A 21,827-nucleotide genomic window follows, 5' to 3' on the forward strand; every position below is an offset into this window, starting at 1 on the left:
GGCAACCTAAGCCCCAGGGCAGCAGAGCTCTCTTACACTCAGGGTGCTGACAGAGAGCGGCATAGCTGGGATACACAAGTTGACCACCAGCCACCTGTTCCCAGCTCACAAGCAACAGCTGAGGTAGTCCCACTGTCTTGAGGGGTGGGGGGGGAGAGGAGGGGGCTTCTAAACTTTTCTCTCAAAGCATTCTGGGAACTTCTCAGCATCATATACTTGCAAAAGGGAGAGAGTTCACTGTCCACCGCAGCAGACAGCCACATCCAGCTTGTAACCTAAATAAGTTTGTATTCTGTATCAGAAAAGTAACTTGTCTTCTTCAGGAGGAAAGAAAGAAGTCAAATCAATGATCTGTGCATACCAGATATAGTAGAATTGGAAAAGGTGCAGCGAAGGGCGACTAAAATGATAGCGGGGATGGGACGACTTCCCTATGAAGAAAGACTAAGGAGGCTAGGGCTATACAGCTTGGAGAAGAGACGGCTGAGGGGAGACATGATAGAGGTATATAAAATAATGAGTGGAGTGGAACAGGTGGATGTGAAGCGTCTGTTCACGCTTTCCAAAAATACTAGGACTAGGGGGCATGCGATGAAACTACAGTGTAGTAAATTTAAAACAAATCGGAGAAAATTTTTCTTCACCCAACGTGTAATTAAACTCTGGAATTCGTTGCCGGAGAAAGTGGTGAAGGCGGTTAGCGTAGCAGAGTTTAAAAAGGGGTTGGACGGTTTCCTAAAGGACAAGTCCATAAACCGCTACTAAACGGACTTGGAAAAATCCAAAATTCCAGGAATAACATGTATAGAATGTTTGTACATTTGGGAAGCTTGCCAGGTGCCCTTGGCCTGGATTGGCCGCTGTCGTGGACAGGATGCTGGGCTCGATGGACCCTTGGTCTTTTCCCAGTATGGCATTACTTATGTACTTATGTTTAAGGGCTGTACTGGCCTGCAAGACAGTGTAAACCCAAGCTAGAGGATTGCCAGTTGGTGTGCAGATGGGGCAGGTAACCTATCCACCGACAGGGTTAAATGAGATTTGAACCTCTCTGCTTTCTGCTTTCAATAAGACGTTCCATGCACCCAGCTAGGCGTTTAAGGTGGGTATCAGAGACGCTGCTTCCTGTGCTAATTGTATCTCTTATAAAATTTACCTTGTGTCTGGACATGTCCTGCAATCTCCAGGTTATCTCATGCCCTGCTGATGTGAGTACTAACTTGCTCCCCAAATCCTTGTTGCTTTGCATTTTCGCCGTACGCCTACCCTAGCTATTTTAAGTAAGTGCCAAGCTTTATTCATCCAGAAAGGTTCGCTTGTAGCCAAACAGTGCATCATGATCTGCTGAATTGAAACCTTTCCTTGAGACAGAATGTTGTGCTGCATTAAAGCTACACCGGCTGATGGTAATGGAGTGGATACAGCTAGGGTTACCATATGTCCGGATTTACTTGGACATGTCCTCTTTTTGAGGACATGTCCGGGCAACCGGGCGGGTTTTGCCAATCTACCCATTTGTCCGGATTTCTGGTGGGTGGGCCGTCCTATAGATCTACGAACTAACAAACTTCCGAATATCACTGAAGACCCATCTTTTTAATAAGGCATACCACACAGAACAACAAATATAAATGCATGCATCTCCTTTACCTTACACAGACCTAGTTTTATAATCTCTGCTTGTTTTAAACTTCTACCATGTTACTCAAAATCTCTATGTACATAAGTACATAAGTAGTGCCATACTGGGAAGACCAAAGGTCCATCTAGCCCAGCATCCTGTCACCAACAGTGGCCAATCCAGGTCAAGGGCACCTGGCACGCTCCCCAAACGTAAAAACATTCCAGACAAGTTATACCTAAAAATGCGGAATTTTTCCAAGTCCATTTAATAGCGGTCTATGGACTTGTCCTTTAGGAATCTATCTAACCCCTTTTTAAACTCCGTCAAGCTAACCGCCCGTACCACGTTCTCCGGCAACGAATTCCAGAGTCTAATTACACGTTGGGTGAAGAAAAATTTTCTCCGATTCGTTTTAAATTTACCACACTGTAGCTTCAACTCATGCCCTCTAGTCCTAGTATTTTTGGATAGCGTGAACAGTCGCTTCACATCCACCCGATCCATTCCACTCATTATTTTATACACTTCTATCATATCTCCCCTCAGCCGCCTCTTCTCCAAGCTGAAAGCCCTAGCCTTCTCAGCCTCTCTTCATAGGAAAGTCGTCCCATCCCCACTATCTTTTTCGTCGCCCTTCGCTGTACCTTTTCCAATTCTACTATATCTTTTTTGAGATACGGAGACCAGTACTGAACACAATACTCCAGGTGCGGTCGCACCATGGAGCGATACAACGGCATTATAACATCCGCACACCTGGACTCCATACCCTTCCTAATAACACCCAACATTCTATTCGCTTTCCTAGCCGCAGCAGCACACTGAGCAGAAGGTTTCAGCGTATCATCGACGACGACACCCAGATCCCTTTCTTGATCCGTAACTCCTAACGCGGAACCTTGCAAGACGTAGCTATAATTCGGGTTCCTCTTACCCACATGCATCACTTTGTTCTAATCCATTAACACCAAATACAATACATTGTAAGCCGCATTGAGCCTGCAAAAAGGTGGGATAATGTGGGATACAAATGCAATAAATGAATAAATAAATTTTCAAAGCACTTAGACTTACAAGTTCCATAGGTTACTATGGAACTTTGTAAGTCTAAGTGCTTTGAAAATACACCTCCACGTCTCCCATCTTTGTTATGTAATTATCAACTGTATCTTTTACTCTGGAATGGCGATAGCCATGACGGAACAATGTAAGCCACAATCAGCCTGCAAATGGGTGGGAAAATGTGGGATACAAATGCAACAAATAAATAACACCAGTTTTGAAGCAATTGCACTGGTTAGCAGTACTGTCTAGAATTCGATACAAAGTGCTAGTTTTGATATATCAAAACAAAAAAACAGCACCACGGGCCTTTAAAAATGGAACACAGTTCTTTAATGAATGAGCCTTGACAAAAAGACCCGACACGGGCCGTGTTTCGGTGACTAGCACCTGCGTCAGGGGTCTACATAGAATACAAAACACAGAAATAATATATTAAAAAAAAATTTTTAACATATAATGAATAAAACCAAAGATTAATATTTAGACTCATCAAGCATACATATATATAAGCCTATATAAACACCTAAAGCATTTAATATTTTAACATTCTCATATATTATTATATAGTAATTTGAAAATAAATGGATAATTAATCAATACAAAAATGGTAACCGTGGAAAACTTGGGGAATAATTCGAATATATTCCTCTACAATATATTATTCCTTACTTTTGGACAAAAAAAATTTCATATATTAATATTATATGTTTAAAACGCTTATTTTAATTATTTATATTTTATAAAAAGGTCATATTATATAATACTGGTTGTAACAATTTCATATTCATAAAAGCTTAAACTAACAGAAAGGTCAAAAATAATTATTTTTTCAAAACATTTTAAAATGTACAATAAATTTCAAACATTACACTGATAATATTATAAACCTTCAAACATTGTATTTGCCGGTGGCAGCAGGCAACAACAGTTTATCTTTATTCTCAGTGGAGGAGGGTAGTTAGTGGGGTCCCGCAGGGGTCTGTGCTGGGTCCGTTGCTTTTTAATGTATTTATAAATGACCTAGAGATGGGAATAACTAGTGAGGTAATTAAATTCGCCAATGACACAAAATTATTCAGGGTCGTCAAGTCGCAGGAGGAATGTGAACGATTACAGGAGGACCTTGCGAGACTGGGAGAATGGGCGTGCAAGTGGCAGATGAAGTTCAATGTTGACAAGTGCAAAGTGATGCATGTGGGTAAGAGGAACCCGAATTATAGCTACGTCTTGCAAGGTTCCGCGTTAGGAGTTACGGATCAAGAAAGGGATCTGGGTGTCGTCGTCGATGATACGCTGAAACCTTCTGCTCAGTGTGCTGCTGCGGCTAGGAAAGCGAATAGAATGTTGGGTGTTATTAAGAAGGGTATGGAGTCCAGGTGTGCGGATGTTATAATGCCGTTGTATCGCTCCATGGTGCGACCGCACCTGGAGTATTGTGTTCAGTACTGGTCTCCGTATCTCAAAAAAGATATAGTAGAATTGGAAAAGGTACAGCGAAGGGCGACGAAAATGATAGTGGGGATGGGACGACTTTCCTATGAAGAGAGGCTGAGAAGGCTAGGGCTTTTCAGCTTGGAGAAGAGACGGCTGAGGGGAGATATGATAGAAGTGTATAAAATAATGAGTGGAATGGATCGGGTGGATGTGAAGCGACTGTTCACGCTATCCAAAAATACTAGGACTAGAGGGCATGAGTTGAAGCTACAGTGTGGTAAATTTAAAACGAATCGGAGAAAATTTTTCTTCACCCAACGTGTAATTAGACTCTGGAATTCATTGCCGGAGAACGTGGTACGGGCGGTTAGCTTGACGGAGTTTAAAAAGGGGTTACATAGATTCCTAAAGGACAAGTCCATAGACCGCTATTAAATGGACTGGAAAAATTCCTCATTTTTAGGTATAACTTGTCTGGAATGTTTTTACGTTTGGGGAGCGTGCCAGGTGCCCTTGACCTGGATTGGCCACTGTCGGTGACAGGATGCTGGGCTAGATGGACCTTTGGTCTTTCCCAGTATGGCACTACTTATGTACTTATGTACTTATTCAAACTGGAACACGATTATGGAAATTTTTTATTTTTTTTATTTATGTTAATTTATATACCGTGTCTTATTGCAACTGCAAAACAGAACGGTTTACATATGTATAAAAACAATTAGTGTATACAAATAAACAAACATAGGAATTCCATTCATGACAGAAAAGCACAGCAAACCAGAATAAACTAGTTAATAAAATCAGTACAAATTAAAAAAAAACAAAAAAACCTAATACACAGTTAAGCTACCCCTTTTTTTTTTCTTTTTCCTTATACCCTTATATAGATGTTGCTGGCATGTTTTTTATATCACAGTCATATCTTTCATTTAGGAAGCATATAAAAACACCTGTTTAGAAAATTCTGTACTTAGTGCGAGTTCTCTCTCTCTCTCTCTCTCTATCTAGAAGCTTGTTCTGGGTTTCTTGGTTTGGAACCCACTTAGAACGTGTTAGTGGGATTTAAGCCTGGATATAATGTAATATAATCGCCCGAAACAAGCTTTGTGATCAGAGAGTGCCAGACGTTTATCAACAGATGTGGTGGCACAAGTCTATTATGCTAATATTTATTTATTTATTTTTATTTGTTGCATTTGTATCCCACATTTTCCCACCAATTTGCAGGCTCAATGTGGCTTACATTATGCCGTAATGGCGATCGCCATTTCTGGGTAGAGAACTACAAGTGGTATTGCATTAAGGCGCATAAATGGTAGAGTAGAGTACAAAGAGGTATTGCATTGAAGTTCCTGAATGAAGAGAGTGAATTATAAAATAAGTCAGATAATCAACTATAGAAAGTTCATTTCCGGCATGAGAAATAAAGTGGTAGTGTGTATTGTGTAGCTTTCATTAGTAGCGACAAAGGTTATCAATCTAGTGTAAAGAGTTCGGTTTTGTCTAGTTTATGTAAAGTCTAGTTATCTAGTATTTCGGATGGATCGTTATGGTATGGTAGTTTTCGGAAGAGTGTTAGGTCGTGCATTGTTTTTATGGCCTTTGGTAGTGAGGTTATCTGCGTTTTCCTTTGCCGGGGTACAATTGTGGAAGGCTGTCCCTGACCAGATTTGTGTATGCAGCAATGTGGGTCTTTTTAAAAAGAATTGTTAAAGACACAGCTGTTTGTTGAGACCTTTACATAGGAGTAGCTTGCTATGGTTTTTAAAACATGAACAGAAGTATTATTATTTTTGTTTTTATCTGGTTTGTAATGGGTGTTTATGTTGTTTGTTCTCTGTATGTTTTTATTTTGCATGGTTGTTTCTATAAATCGCCTGGATAAGAGGTGGTGTATAGATTTTTAAAATAAATAAAATGTGGCCCATCAAGTCTGCCCATCCATACTGTCTACTATCCCTTCCTCTCCTTTAGAGATAGCATAGTCCTGTGACATGGTTGGTGGTACAAACAGGTTGGAATGGGGTGAAATTAGGTGGGTTGGAGGAACTGAATGAAAATGTATTCACACACATTTATTATCCAAGAACATAAGAGCAGCCATACTGAGTCAGACCAATGGTCCATCTAGCCCAGTATCCAGTTTTCCAAACAATGGCCAAGACAGGTCACAAGTACCTGGCGGAAACCCAAATTGTGGCAACATTCAATGTAGAACCCCCCAAAATAGCAAGATTCCATGCAGAATCTCAAAGAGCATTCCATGTAGAATTTCAAAGAATAGCAAGATTCTGGAATCCTAAAGAGTGACAAGATTCCATGCAGAATCTCAAAGAGTAGCAACATTCCATGTAGAACCCCAAAGAATAGTAAGATTCTGGAATCCTAAAGAGTGACAAGATTCCAGGCAGAATATCAAAGAGTAGCAACATTCCATGTAGAACCCCAAAGAATAGCAAGATTCTGGAATCCTTAAGAGTGCCAAGATTCCATGCAGAATCTCAAAGAGTAGCAACATTCCATGTAGAACCCCAAAGAATAGTAAGATTCTGGAATCCTAAAGAGTGACAAGATTCCAGGCAGAATATCAAAGAGTAGCAACATTCCATGTAGAACCCCAAAGAATAGCAAGATTCTGGAATCCTTAAGAGTGACAAGATTCCAGGCAGAATATCAAAGAGTAGCAACATTCCATGTAGAACCCCAAAGAATAGCAAGATTCTGGAATCCTTAAGAGTGACAAGATTCCATGAAGAATCTCAGAGTAGCAACATTCCATACTACAAATCCCAGGGCAAGCAGTTGCTTCCCATGTCTGTCTCAATAACAGACTATAGACTTTTCCTTTTTTAAACCCAGATACACTAACCAATATACAATACTATAATGTATTCTCCTTTTCCATGTATGTATGCACCTTAATGCAATGCCTTTATAATTCTGTTACCCGGAAATGGCAACCGCCATTACGGGAAATGTAAGCCACATTTAGCCTGCAAATAGGTGGGAAAATGTGGGATACAAATGCTACAAATAAATAAACCACCGTTACCACATCCTCCATTAAAGAGTATCAGAGCTTAACTATTCATTGAGTGAAAAAAATATTTCCTCCTATTTGTTTTAAAAGAATTTCCATGTAACTTCCTTGAGTGTCCCGTAGTCTTTGTATTTTTGGAACAAGTAAAAAATCATGATTTACTTTGGAGCAGAGGAGTAGCCTCATGGCTAGAGCAGTGGGTTGGGAACTAGATGGCCCAGGTTCTAATTCCACAGCAGCTTCTTGTCACCTGGGGCAAGTCACTTAACCCTCCATACCTCAGGAGACAGAAATGGCAAACCACCAGTATTATGCCAAAAAATAAAGCCTAATTGTGTGGATGCCATGAATCAACTCTTCACTGAAGGGCAGATCTAGATTTAGTGTTGGTTTCTGTGTGAAGTTTTTTACAATCACTATATTACAAAGATCTACCTTTGTGTGACCTTTAAACTTGTATTTTTAAGGCGCAGGAAGAATAGCCTAATGATTAGAATGGGTGGCCTAAGAACCAGAGCAATCAGGGTTCAAATCCCACTCGTGCTCCTTGTGACCTTGGGCAAGTCACTTAGGGCTTCTTTTACAATGCCGCGCTAGCAGTTGCCACACGGCAAATGAGAGAAAGCCCATAGGAATTGAATGGACTTCCTCTCATTTGCCATGCAGGAATCGCTAGCGTGGTTTTGCAAAAGACGCCCTTAATCCTCTGTTGTTTCAGTGCCCCTCTGGATAGAAGAAAATATCTACTATATACTTCTAATCTAATTCATGTTTTATATACCGCTGTATCCCAACAGGATGTTCCAGGCATTGAACTACAGAGAAAGATGTTTGCTAAAACCAGGGGCGTAGCCAGACCTTGGCGGGAGGGGGGTCCAGAGCCCAAGTTGGGGGGGCATCACATTTTAGTCTGCCCCCTGCCCGCCACTTTCGCCCCCCACTGCTGCCAGGTAGCTTTGCTGGTGGAGGTCCCCAACCCCCGCCAGCCTTAGTCTTCTTCAGCGCTGGTATCCGGCGCATTCGCTGATCTGTGCTGTGAGTCCTGACTGATGAGATAAATCTGCCCCAAATTCTTAAATATAGGAGCAGCTGCACACCATATGCGAGAAAGTCCTAATGAGATGTTCACATTTCACATATATAGCAAAGTACAGCTAACTCTCTCTGGATAACTCTTCTCTTGAAGAGTAACAGTAAACTTCAGCTTATAAAGACCAACTTGGACCATCCAGTCTACCCGGTTGAGATTCTTCCATATTGGGTAAACGAACACATGAATTTATTCCAGTTTTCTCCAGCTCTCCCCTCATCTCTTTGACTTCATCATTCTAAGCTAGTTGCGTTTTCTTTTCAGGATGATAATATATCCACTTCGAATTTGGCTGCCTGGTCTAAAACCAGAATACGAGTGCCTTTTTTAAATCAAACATTGTCAGTCATGTAGAGGCATCATTCCCACATCAGCCCTGCCATTTCTTTTTAACTTATGCAGATCCAGTGTGGAGATCTACATAGACATGAGATGAGGTAAGATTCATTTCCACAATGAAGAATGTTCTCCACTGGGAAGAGATGGCTGTTATGCTATGTCCAACCTCAACTTTATTACTACTTCGCTGCCAGGATGCCTTTCATCTGAGTGAAGAACGAAAGACTGAAGACTCCTCCAGAAAGTCATTTGGATATAGTAAAATTGTAAATGCAGCATTTCGGAAACCGACAGTGATTGCAAACGCCTAGAACTTCCTGGTTCTCGAGCTTTACCTGTACCTCATTATACAGCAGCTGTGATGAGGCCCAAGAAGGTGGTGTTTCTTAGTCATCAGAGATTTTTAGGATGTGGTTGTGAGAAGTGATGCATGTTTCTCGCGTGCATGACATTTTTAGGATGAGATCTGGAAAAAGCAGGCAGCAGGGTTTCTCGAGCTGGTGAGATCATTAAGATGCACTTGTGAGTGTCCAGAAGGCAGTGTTTCTCAGGCTGATGGCATCTTAGAACAAGCCTGCGAGAGCCCAGCAAAAAGGCCAACCTCAAATGGTTTATCCATGACAGGCTGCTGACTCCAACCTCCTCATTTCAAGACACCACTGAATTCCAACCGTGGAATGCTCTGCCAACTTCTTTATCCACAGACTTGGGCTTCAGGCTTAGGAAAATTGAGAAAAGAGAGAGGTGCTTGTGGATCAAAAGAAGGATTATAAAAGGAAGTGGTTTGGAGGGAGATGTTTGTTGGTAATTAAAGCACAGTGCAAGCTGAGAAGTAATGTGGCAGCTGGCACGCACATGCACTCTCTGCTTACTTTGGCTCACTCAAGCGACCTATGACTTTTTCTTACAGGATTTTCCTAGGCAGCAATTAAACCTTCTAAGTTATGACAGGACATTATAAGAACATGAGAAGTCCAACCACAAAAATCAGCTATATAACAAGAGGAAACCTAGTCTAATAGCTGGGTAGAGATACTTTCAGAAGACTAGCAAATTTCTCAAGATGAGATCTTTCAGAATAACTGGATACCTTTGTCAGCCAATGTCCTTGGTCGTTCTGAAAGCTTGCACCTTTAAGGATTCATTAGGATTATTAACAATGCAAGGACATGATCATTCTTTGGGGAGTTTTGTTTAAATAATTTTATTGTTGCTGGGGGTAACTTGTATTTTTCCTTTAATTTCTATGAAACAAGGGACATAGGCTACCACCACCCAAAAAACGAGGACCACATGGACTCTGTCGTCACCTAAATGTCTTCTGGAGATCAAGAGAGACTGTATCACCAGCCAAGCACCCTTCAATGGACACAGGACATCTGCATCACAAAAATAGCAAGAATGTTTTGATTGCATCTTTATCCAAATAGGTGCAGGGATTTATTCAATTTAGGGACTTATCATTTTCCGCATAAATATAGTTAGCATCTTCCGTGAAAAAATAATGATTGCATTTAGAGACCCCTAGATTCTTACTAAGGGATTTGTTTGGTTTTGTATGGGAGGGTTCATTAGGAGTGTTGTACTAGAGAGGGAGATCCCCTCTCCCATTATTAAATTGACTTGGGGAAAATCCACTGCTTATTTCTGGGATAAGCAGCATAAAATGTATTGAACTTTTTCAGGATCTTGCCAGGTATTTGTGACCTGGATTGGCCACTGTTGGAAGCAGGACGCTGGGCTTGATGGACCTTTGGTCTGTCCCAGTGTGGCGATACTTATGTACTTGGGATTCTGAATGGAATCTTGTTACTCTTTGGTGTTCTATATGGAATGTTGCTACACTTTGAAATTCTGCATGAAACTTGTTATTCTTTAGAATTCTAGAATCTTGCTGCTATTTAAGGTCCTACATAGAATGTTGCTACTCTTTGGGTTTCTGCCAGGTACTTGTGACCTGGATTGGCCACTGTTGGAAGCAGGATGCTGGGCTTGATGGACCTTTGGTCTGTCCCAGTGTGGCAATACTCATGTATTTATCCTGCCCAGTCCAGATGTGAGGAGGAATTGATAAACAGAGGACTCCGTCTAACCAAGTAAACGAGCAAGGGAGCTGGTGCTCTATTGAAAGAGCCACGAGAACAACTAAAAAGCTGTGCCTCGTTAGTTTCACAGGAGGGAAAGACAGGAACTTTCCCTTTCCCTTTGGAGAGAGTCTTCCAAGTTGGACGTTTTGGATTGAGTTTCCAGGAGGTGATTCTAGGAACGAATTCAAGGAGAGTGAGAATCCTTAACTCTTAGAGAAAGGAACCTGCTCTTGGGACCAGTTGCCTGTAAACTGTGCAGGAGTTTCGTCCGCTTACATTCCTGCCAGTGGTGGTACAGTCTTAACGTCATGTTTTCAATAGTGAGGGACAGGCAAGTTCTGCAGGACTCTGGAAGACCTTGAAAACAAGATATTGGAACATCACCTCGCGCTTGCGGAAATGTGGTTGGAGGACAGCGGCACAGTCTAGAGGGAACGTCAGTCATCAGAAGGAGAGAAGACCTCGACTTTCCACAGTTTCCTTCAGGTCAGGGCAGGATTCCACAACAGCAGTGTCCTCTCCTGACCTGAGGAAGGTGGTTTTGGCCTCTGAAAACTAATCGAAAAACACTTTATTTTATTAAACTTAATATATCACTATTTTCCATTTTGTGTTTTATTTGTATTCATTTGTAATGTTTTGATTGGAATGTGTCCGTTTTTGAAATGTACATCTGCTGGCTTTATATTTTGCACAGACATGCATCTCCGTTTCTGTGGTGTTGCACTCTGTGCATAGTCTGGTTTCTTGGGGGGGTTCAGTTTAATTTTGGCTATTACTATTTTTACTTTGTGGTTATTTTATTCTATATTTGGTGATGGTTTGTGTTCAGCCAGTGTGCGAGAGACCAGGACTTCTGTTAGCACCGAATGACTCTGTAGGATCAATCCATGCTAATCCTGCTTGTTTAGTTTTCCAGTGGGTAATATCCTGGTGCCGAATACAGTGGTGTCTTTTCCTAGGTAGGTCCTTGTTTTGTGACTCTTAGAAGTTAGTTCCCTTCCGTTATGGTAGAAGTCCTGGCTGACGTTTTCACCTCCCAAGGGAGGTGGTGGAGATGAAAACGGTAAAGGAATTCAAATGTGTGTGGGATAAACACAAAGGAATCCTGTTTAGAAAGAATGGATCCACGGAATCTTAGCGGCGATTGGGTGGTGACGCCGGTAATTGGAAAGCTAAATGAGTGCTGGGCAGACTTCTACGGTCTACGCGTTGATCGTGACTGAATAGATATGGATGGGCTTGGGTGTAAATTCTAAGGGCCTTCGATGTTAGCTTCACAACTGTTAGTACAGGAACAGTGCTGGGCAGATTTCTACGGTCCGTGCCATGAGAATGACAAGGACAAATCAAACTCGGGTATACATATAAAGTATCACATACCATGTAAAATGAGTATCTTGTTGGGCAGACTGGATGGACCGTTCAGGTCTTTATCTGCCGTCATTTACTATGTTGGGTACTGGATTTTGGATTTGGATTGTGGACTTGCCGCCCAGAAACGCCATAAGATCATCCCGCCAATTTCTCAATCTGCACTTCCCCAGCTGTACAGGACTAAAATACAAGCTGATACACGCCACCACCTTCTCTTACATGAGCACGCAGCTGTGGAATGCACTACCTACAGCCCTGAAAGCTACTAACGAAATAACTAACTTCCACAAATCCCTGAAGACACATCTCTTCCACAAGGCCTACAAAGACAACCCATAGCCTTACAAAACTACCTCAACAAATCCACACAGTTATTACAGTCCACCTTCTACCCTGCAGAACACCCACCTTTCTCTCTACCCTTACCTAATCTCTGAACATTACTAATTGTAAATGATATCATGGATTAACTACGTCAGAATCCAAACTCTGTAAGCCACATTGAGCCTGCAAATAGGTGGGAAAATGTGGGATACAAATGCAATAAATAAATAAAACCTTATAGCTCAAGGTGAATTACATTCAGTTATATTTTGAAGGGATGAATAAACAGGTGGATGAAAGTGAGCCAGTTGATATTGTCTATCTGGATTTTCAGAAGACATTTGACAAAGAACCTCATGAACAACTCCAGAGAAAATTAATGGGATAGAAGGCAGCGTCCAATTGTGGGTTAAGAACCGCTTAAAAGAGGTTCAGGTGCTCGTTTTCATAGCAAATGGACGTTTTAAAATGCTGTCCCTAAACAAAAGGCCATCTGGTCAGAATTTGGACGTTTCACATTGCAGTTCATCCAGACAGCAAGGGGGAGGGCATGTTGTGGGTGTTTTTTGGGTGGGACGGGGCGGGGGGGGGGCAAAAGTAGGACGTGCAACAGGGATTTTTGAATGAGAAGATAAGTCTATGTCTAAAAAAGAAAGAAAAGGACTTTTTATCTAGACCTGTTTTCAGTTACGTCCAAGTTACAAAAAGTTGCTCTAATTGAGCAGCTGATCACTGGAGGGATTAAGGCATGATCCTTCCTTAATCCCCCGAGTGGTTGCTTGTCTTCTTCCCTCTCCCCTGAAAATGAAACTGGAAAGGAAAACCAGGCTCTATGTCAGCTGCAGGTATTATGGCCATTCTGAACAAAACAGGAAATAGGTGAGAGGTGTAGCCTAGGGGTTAGTACAGTGGACTATGACCCAAGGGACTCGGGGTTCAAGTCCCAGCTTTTTAATTTTTTTTTTTTTTTTTTAAATAATTCTGAGCCTTCCATAGATAGAAAAATACCTACTATACCTAAATATATAAGACACCTACAAGATTGAAGGCTATCAAAATGGTGTACATTCACGTACATTAGGTATTTTTCAGGTCCTGGGGGGATCATATTTACAAAAACAAGAGCCACAGTGTGGGTTCAACCTGTGTCCGTTGGTTTACTAACCATTAGGCTACTCCTCTGTTCTACAGGGATGTCAGTGTGGCTACGTGTTTGAAAATGGTGTTGACAGATGTTCATGTCCTTGGTTTTTTGTCATTCCAAAGCTGGACATTTCACTTTGGAAAATGGCTGTTCATTTTGGACATTTTCAGTGCAAAAACGTCTACCTCACAGTCATCATCAAACGGGAAATCTAGACATTCTTCCTGTTTGACTATGGCTGTGAAATGGCCAGTTTTGTTTTGGACTTAACTGTTTTTTTGAAAATGCCCTTCCACAGGGTCAATATTTTCAGTTGAGAAGGATAACTAATGGGGTTTTCTAGGAATCTGTGCTGTAACTGCTACTTTTTAATATATTTATAAATGACCCAGAAACAGGAAGAATGAGTGAGGTGATCAAATTTGTTGACGAAACAGAGTTACCCAAAGCTGTTAAATCACAAGAAGGTTGTGAGAAATTGCAAGAAGACCTTACGAGACTGGGCATCCAAACCAGTAGAGTGATGCACATAGGGACGAGGAACCCAAACTATAGGTATGTGATGCAAGGTTCCACATGAGGAGTCACCGCCCACGAAAAGGATCTAGCTGTCATCATTGATGATGCACTGAAACCCTCTGCTCAATGCACAGTGGCAGCTAAGAAAGCAAATAGGAATTATTAGGAAAGGAATGGAAAATGAAACTGAGATATTATAATGCCTCTATTTCGCTCCATGATGCGACTGAACCTTGAATATCGTTTGCAATTCTGATCAATTAAGATACAGCGAAATTACAAAAGGTACAGAAAGGGGCAACCGAAATGATAAAGGGATGGGATAACTTCCCTGTGAGGAAAGGCTAAAGAGGCTCTTCAGCTTGAAGAAAAGACAGCTGAGGGGAGATATGATATAGGTCTAAAAGGTCGTGAGTGTAGTATTGTGTGAATCACTTGTTTACTCTTTCCAAAAGTACAAGGACTAGGGGGGACACAAGGAAGCTACTAAGGTGGAAAGTTATTAATGTGGGCTACCATTAAAATAGGTTATTTTACTGATAACCTGGGTTATTAGTAAGTAGAGGGGAAATTGTCACAGTGGGCTACTTTTCAGACAAGTTATTTTACTGTTAACCTGGGTTTTTGGTAACAAGGTCTAATGGCATACAATGGGACCTGTAAATAGCACAATAGCCCATCTTAACAGATTGATAACTATAGCCCTAAGTAGTACATTTAGAAGAAATCAAAGAAAATATTCATTGCCAGAGAATATGATAAAAGCAGTTAGCATGGCAGGATTTAAAAAAGGTTTGGAAAAGTCCCTAAGCCATTATTAAGATGGACTTGGGAAAATACACTGCTTTATTCCTGGCATAAGGAGCATGGATTTTCTTTTAATTTTGGGGTTCAATAGGTACTTCTGACCTGGATTGGCCACTGTTGATAACAGGGTACTGAGCTTAATGGGCCTTTGGTCTATCAGAGGACAGTGATGCTTATGTACTTATGGTACAGTAGGTATTTTCCTGTCCATAGACAGCCAAAATAATAAACCAAGCAGTTCTGGAATGTATCAAACCAAAAATCTCACTGGAGGCCAAGGTAGCAAAACAAAAGCTCTCCTATTTTGGGCACATCATGTGAAGCAAGTCCCTCGAAAAAGACATCATGTTTGGAATGGTTATTGGCAAAAGAAAAGAGGCCACCCAAGAATTCACTGGATAGATACTATCAAGGAAGATATTGGAATGAACATAGCAGAACTGAAAGAAGCTGTGACTTCATTGTCAGAGAATGTATTAAAGGCGGTTAGCTTAACGGGGATTTAAAAAGGTCTGGACAGCTTCCTAAAGGACAATTCCATAGACCATTATTAAATTGATTTGGGAAAAATCCATTGCTGTTTCTGGGATAAGCAGCATAAAATATATTGAACTTTTTCAGGATCTTGCCAGGTAGTTCTGACCTGGATTGGCCACTGTTGGAAACAGGATGCTGGGCTTGATGGACCTTTGGTCTGTCCCAGTATGGCAACACTTATGTACTTATGAAATCGGAAGGCATGGCGAACACTGATCCACAGAGTGACCGAGAGTCATACTCGACTGATCGGATAAGGAAGGAAGGAGGGCTTAGAATCTAACTTTGTACCTGAAACAATGAAGGGTTAAATGATTTAACTAATTTAATTTTGCTCTAAGAACTGTTAAAGGATACACTTGGCTAAGACATTTTTTACAATTTAAACAAACAGAAGCCTTAACCACCCAGAGGGAAGTCAAACTTTTCAACAAACCTCAATGGGGTTATCTATTATTGGCTTCAGCCTGCCTGAAAAAACAATGGTGGAAACCAACTCCCCTCTTTTTGTTCAGGGGGAGGAAAAGCCACCATCAAAAAAACCCAGAACAGGCTCAATTACTTATGTCCAATAAAAGCCAAAGTGTCTGCTAAACTCAGTTCAATCTAAGCCTTGAATAGACCTGTTCCATGAAATGGAACCACAACGGGTCAAAACTATTTAGCTTTCCAGCACACGCTGTTCCACTGCTTGCTTGACAAAATCACCGAATAACATTGAAAAGCTGTCCTGTATTTCCAAGGCTCAGTATAATACCCTGACAAAGGGCCCCCCCCTTGTTTCGCAAAAGCTAATTCAGGAGGAGGAACTAACTTCCAGCAAGACTGAAGACCCAAGATGGCAACAAGTCAATGACTTACCAGGATCTCAAGGAGCAGCAGTGGGATTTGAACCCTGGCTTCCCCGATTCTCAGACCTGCTGCTTTAAACATTAGGTACAGCCAGGGGCGTAGCCAGACTTTGGCGAGAGGGGGGTCCAGAGCCCGAGGTGAGGGGGCACATTTTAGCTGCCGCCCCCCCCCTGCCACAACCACCACCTTTCACCCGCCTCCAACCCTCCCCCGCCGTCGCCTACCTTTGCTGGCGGGGGACCCCAACCCCCGCCAGCCAGGGTGCTCTTCTTCCTTCATTCTGTTATACGTGCAGGACGTCAGAAACAGAACGAAGGAAGAAGAGGACCTCGGCTGGCTGGGGTTGGGGTCCCCCACCAGCAAAGGTAGGCAGCGGCGACGGCGGGTTGGCAGTGGGAGGGGGGTCCGGGGCCCAGGCCCCCGTGGCCCCACATAGCTACACCCCTGGGTATAGCTAATACAGATAGTACTACCACAGGCCACCTTTTACTGTGGCTTAATAAAAGGACCCGTAAGTATTTAATTACATTTGCTCCTAACTCAAGTTTTACTGGTCTAACATTATGTGATTTATTTTACTTTCTGTTAATATATTTTGAACACGTTAATGCTTTTCTAATTCTTATGTAAGCCACATTGAACCTGAGTTCTACTCGGGCTAATGCAGGATATAAATGTCATAAATAAATAAATAAATAAATAGTACATATTCCAAACATGTTTGGTAATGTATCAGTAAACTAAGGGTCAGCAGATCTGAAGCCTGGTGACCATTTGGCAACCTGCCAGAAAAACTGATAGGCAAATGATTTTATGGTTGCTGGAAACCACAGGATTCTGTTACAGTGCTGCCGAACACCACTGGCAAACAAGAAGAGGCTGTCAGACAGCAATGTGCTTGTCTGACATTGCTGTCTGGATGTCTCAACGCCACCTGAAATTAAATATGACCAAAACCGAGCTTCTCATTTTCCCCCCCAAACCCACCTCCCCGCTCCCCCCGTTTTCTATTTCTGTTGATGGCTCTCTCATTCTCCCTGTCTCCTCAACTCGAAACCTTGGGGTCATCTTTGACTCTTCTCTCTCCTTCTCTGCTCATATCCAGTAGATTGCCAAGACCTGTCGTTTCTTTCTTTACAACATCCATAAAATCCACCCCTTTCTTTCCGAGCACTCTACCAAAACCCTCATCCACACCCTTGTCACCTCTCGTTTAGACTACTGCAATCTGCTTCTTGCTGGCCTCCCACTTAGTCACCTCTCCCCTCTCCAGTTGGTTCAAAACTCTGCTGCCCGTCTCATCTTCCGCCAGGGTCGCTTTACTCATACTACCCCTCTCCTCAAGACCCTTCACTAGCTCCCTATCCGTTTTCGCATCCTGTTCAAACTTCTTCTACTAACCTATAAATGTACTCACTCTGCTGCTCCCCAGTATCTCTCTACACTCGTCCTTCCCTACACCCCTTCCCGTGCACTCCGCTCCATGGATAAATCCTTCTTATCTGTTCCTTTCTCCACTACTGCCAACTCCAGACTTCGTGCCTTCTGTCTTGCTGCACCCTACGCCTGGAATAAACTTCCTGAGCCCCTACTTCTTGCCCCATCCTTGGCCACCTTTAAATCTAGACTGAAAGCCCACCTCTTTAACATTGCTTTTGACTCGTAACCACTTGTAACCACTCGCCTCCACCTACCCTCCTCTCCTCCTTCCTGTACACATTAATTGATTTGATTTGCTTACTTTAATTTTTTGTCTATTAGATTGTAAGCTCTTTGAGCAGGGACTGTCTTTCTTCTATGTTTGTGCAGCGCTGCGTAAGCCTTGTAGCACTATAGAAATGCTAAATAGTAGTAGGCTGTATTGGGGAGCTGGGACTGACTGGGAGCCAAGTGTGAAAGTACCTGCACATATTTCCAGAATACTACAAATACTATTGTTTCATATGTTGTATTATTTTGGTGTGCGTTATTTTGATTTTGGGAGGGTATATAATTCCCTGGAGTGTATTCAGTTTCTATAATACCATTGGTCATAGATTTACTAGGAGAAGGCAGCTGGTACACATGGAAGAGAGGTCCTTCTCAGCTCCCCTACTGTCCTTTTCCTGCTGACATAGGTGTTGCCCCCCTCACACTCTAAGGATTTTAACTTGCCCTGCCCCGCCCCATCTAAGTCTCCCCAAACAGTTCAGTCACCGCCTATGATATACATGATATAAAGCTCTATCATGCAGCAGTGGGTAACCCCAGGAATTGTATAAACATGATATTAAGGTCTCTTATATTAAGATGAAAGTTGGAAATTATACTGTTCATTCATTACAAGTTCCAAGGGATTAATTCTGTTCTGAAGTCATCTCAGTGATTAGGTGATTTATGAAGTCTGGCATGCCTGTCCAATCTAAATATTTGACTGGCTGAAGGACATTCTGCAGTTTGTAAATCTGTCCATCTCTCCCCTCTGCTGCTGGACCTTATCCAATGTTAAATTCTCCTCCTGTGACACTACAGATTTTTGCATTGTGACAGCTGTGATCCCACAAGCAGAAGGCTTAGACTTCAGCTAAGCCAGGGCTACCAGATGGCTCCGGGTCATCAGCCATGTCACTTCTAGGGCTACTGTACAAGACGATTTGTCCACTGAAGGAAATCTGGAGTCCTCTGGTGAGAGGTTCTTCAGGAGGTGCCTCATCCTTTTAAGTCTCATTTCTCTGATCTAGTTAGTAAATCTTGTCTTTACTCTGCTGTAAATTCGTTGCCTCAAGCCTTAGTTGAACAGGAAAACTCTTCTTACACTTATCCACACCTCAGTGATCAATTGTCTTAATTACTGCAATGCTCTCCTTTTTTGTTTGCTTGTCTCCTCTCTTAAGAGGCTGCAGCTCATCCAAAATTCTATCATTAAGCTAGTCTTCAATGTTAAACGATGGGACCATGTTAACCCTCTTCTCTTTGAGCAACAGTGACTGCCCATCATTCCTCAAATTCAGTTCAAACTTCTCTTGCATTGTGTTTTGTATTAGCTGAGTTCTTCCATTTTCCCCCTACTGCCCTTCATGGCCATTTGACTCTTCGCAAAAATCATCTCCTTTCAGTTCCTTCCCCGCCTTGTGTACAAGACTTGACCATCCTCATCCTGTTGTGTTACTCACCTGCAAAGCACTCCCCCTTGAAACCTGTGCTGAGAAAATAACTACCATAGATTCACAAATATTTATTTGTTGCATTTGTATCCCACATTTTCCCACCTATTTGCAGGCTCAATGTGGCTTATACATAGTACCGTGATGGCGATCACCAATTCCGGTGAGCAAAATACAGAGTGGTCTAGTGTTAATGTTCATAAGTGACAGAGTATATTAAGTATTCAAGGAGAGAGAGTTAAGTTTTGTCCAGTTCTGGTAGGAGTTTCGATTGTGTTGCGGGGTTACAGGTGTTTAGGTTGGATCGTTCTGGTAAGCCTTTATGAACAGGATGGTTTCTAATGATTTCCAGAAATTTGTTAGGTCGTGCATTGTTTTCATGACGTTTGGGAGTGCATTCCATAGTTGCGTGCTTGTATAAGAGAAGCTGGATGCATATGTGGATTTATATTTTAGTCCTTTGCAGCTGGGGTAGTGGAGATTCAGGAATGTGCCTGCTGATCTTTTTGTGTTCCTGGTTGGTAGGTCTATAAGGTCTGCCATGTACACTGGGGCCTCGTCGTGAATAATTTTATGAACCAGGGTGCAGATTTTGAATGCGATTCGCTCTTTGATTGGGAGCCAATGTAGTTTTTCTCATAAGGGCTTGGCACTTTCGTATTTAGTTTTTCCAAATATGAGTCTGGCTGCGGTGTTTTGGGCAGTTTGGAGTTTCTTTATGATTTGCTCTTTGCATCCAGCATAGATTGTATGAAGATACAGCTCTGTTGTCAGCTTTGGCAGAGAGATAGGATCCTTTTGACTCCTGGCCAGCTGCGTGACTCCTCTTTCTCTCCAAAACGGTTCATGGCTGCTGGTTGTCCAGATTGCAATGTATGTATTCATCTCACCTTCTTTTCCCTTGTCTTTTTTTTTCTCACTTGTTTTCTCTTTCTCCTGTTTGCTGCCTTTTGAAAAGGTACTGGAAACTTGGTACAACCTTGGGAGTCATTTGGTTTGGTAGTATAACAAATAGTAAATACATAAACTGAAGGGGATCTGCTTTCTCAGAGAAGCTTCTTTATTGCAAATGACCAGGGTGGGGAAGGGAAATGATTCCCCCCCCCCCCCCTGCTCAAATATAGAAACCTCATTTCTTCTGAAGTGTTTTGAGCTGGGGTGAAGGAATGCATTTAAAGGAACTTGAAAGAAGGTGTGTGAGAGAGGGGGTGGGAGACTTTAGGCTTGTGCCCCTCCACCGATTTAGCTTTGGTAGCAACAGCTCTGGCACAGCATCATCCACACTCTCTTCTCCCCAAGCATCGATTCTCCCCTCCCAATAACATCCTCCTTTGCTCCCCCTTTTCACTCCCTGTCCAGCATACCAATCCTTTTGACGTCTTTATGCAGTGCTTCACATCCTCTCTCTCTATACACACTACCCTCACTCACTCAGCACATTCTCGGCCCCTCTCCACCCTGCCACTTGCTTAGCACCTTCTCTCTCTCTCCCGCTTTCCATCCTGCCTTCCACTCTCTCTATACTCTTATAACCTCCCTCCATTCAGTTCTGTCTCTTTCTCGCCAGTATCCTCTCCCCCCCCCCAACCTATCCTTTCATCTTCCTAGCACACACTCTGTCCACCTCACTACCAGCACATTTTCTCTCCCCTGTCCATCCCCAGAGTACCCTCTGCAACTCATAATAGCTGTCTGCATGGCTGCTTTGAGGTGGCTTCTAGTAGCGTTCACATCTAATTTAGGTCTTCCTAGCTCCCAGGATGTGCATACTTTGTAATGATTGTGTGGGAGACTTAACAGTCATGATTGCAGAAGTTGAACAGTGCCTAACGATTTGCATTCTCCAAGCAGAGGCTGGAGCTCTTGAAAGAGGAGAACCAGGAATTTTGCACAGGTCTTGACTTGAAGTCTTCTACTTGGGCTCATACTCCAGAGCTACTCAGAGCTTAATGACATATCTATCTGTGTCTCTTACTGACAGGTATCTGGCAAAGCTGTCATCAGTGGGCAGCATCTCCGAGGAGGAGACTTGTGAGAAACTGAAGGGGTTAATCCAGCGGCAGGTACAGATGTGCAAACGGAACCTGGAGGTGATGGACTCTGTGCGACAAGGAGCTCAACTAGCAATAGAAGAGTGTCAGCACCAGTTCCGAAACCGACGCTGGAACTGCTCCACGCTGGACACCCTGCCCGTCTTTGGCAAGGTGGTGACACAAGGTGAGAAAATACATTCCATGGTCTTCAAACCCCCCCCCCCCCCCCCCCCAGGAGGCCCTTCTGATTCTTATAAGAATTCTACGTAGAATTGAATGAATTAATGAGTGGTGTTGCAGCTGCTTCTTACGATACCATAGAGTGATCTTTTTCATGAGTTATGTGCCCCCCCCCCCCCCACCACCAAGAGATGGGCTTATTTTTCACAAGTAGTGATTTTGTTCCTAT

The 21,827-nt window shown here is 42.5% G+C and overlaps 1 protein-coding gene across 1 annotated transcript in view; it reads left to right on the forward strand.

The window, feature by feature from the left end:
• WNT4 (Wnt family member 4) overlaps positions 1-21,827 on the forward strand; it is a 94,566-nt gene that overhangs the window by 46,144 nt on the left and 26,595 nt on the right. Inside the window, exon 2 of the mRNA XM_030222571.1 lies at positions 21,367-21,602. Within this exon, the coding sequence (XP_030078431.1) occupies positions 21,367-21,602 (236 nt within the window). The remainder of the gene's footprint in view (positions 1-21,366; positions 21,603-21,827) is intronic.

The sequence above is a fragment of the Microcaecilia unicolor genome, chromosome 13 (assembly GCF_901765095.1).
Source record: "Microcaecilia unicolor chromosome 13, aMicUni1.1, whole genome shotgun sequence".
NCBI classification, from domain to species: domain Eukaryota; kingdom Metazoa; phylum Chordata; class Amphibia; order Gymnophiona; family Siphonopidae; genus Microcaecilia; species Microcaecilia unicolor.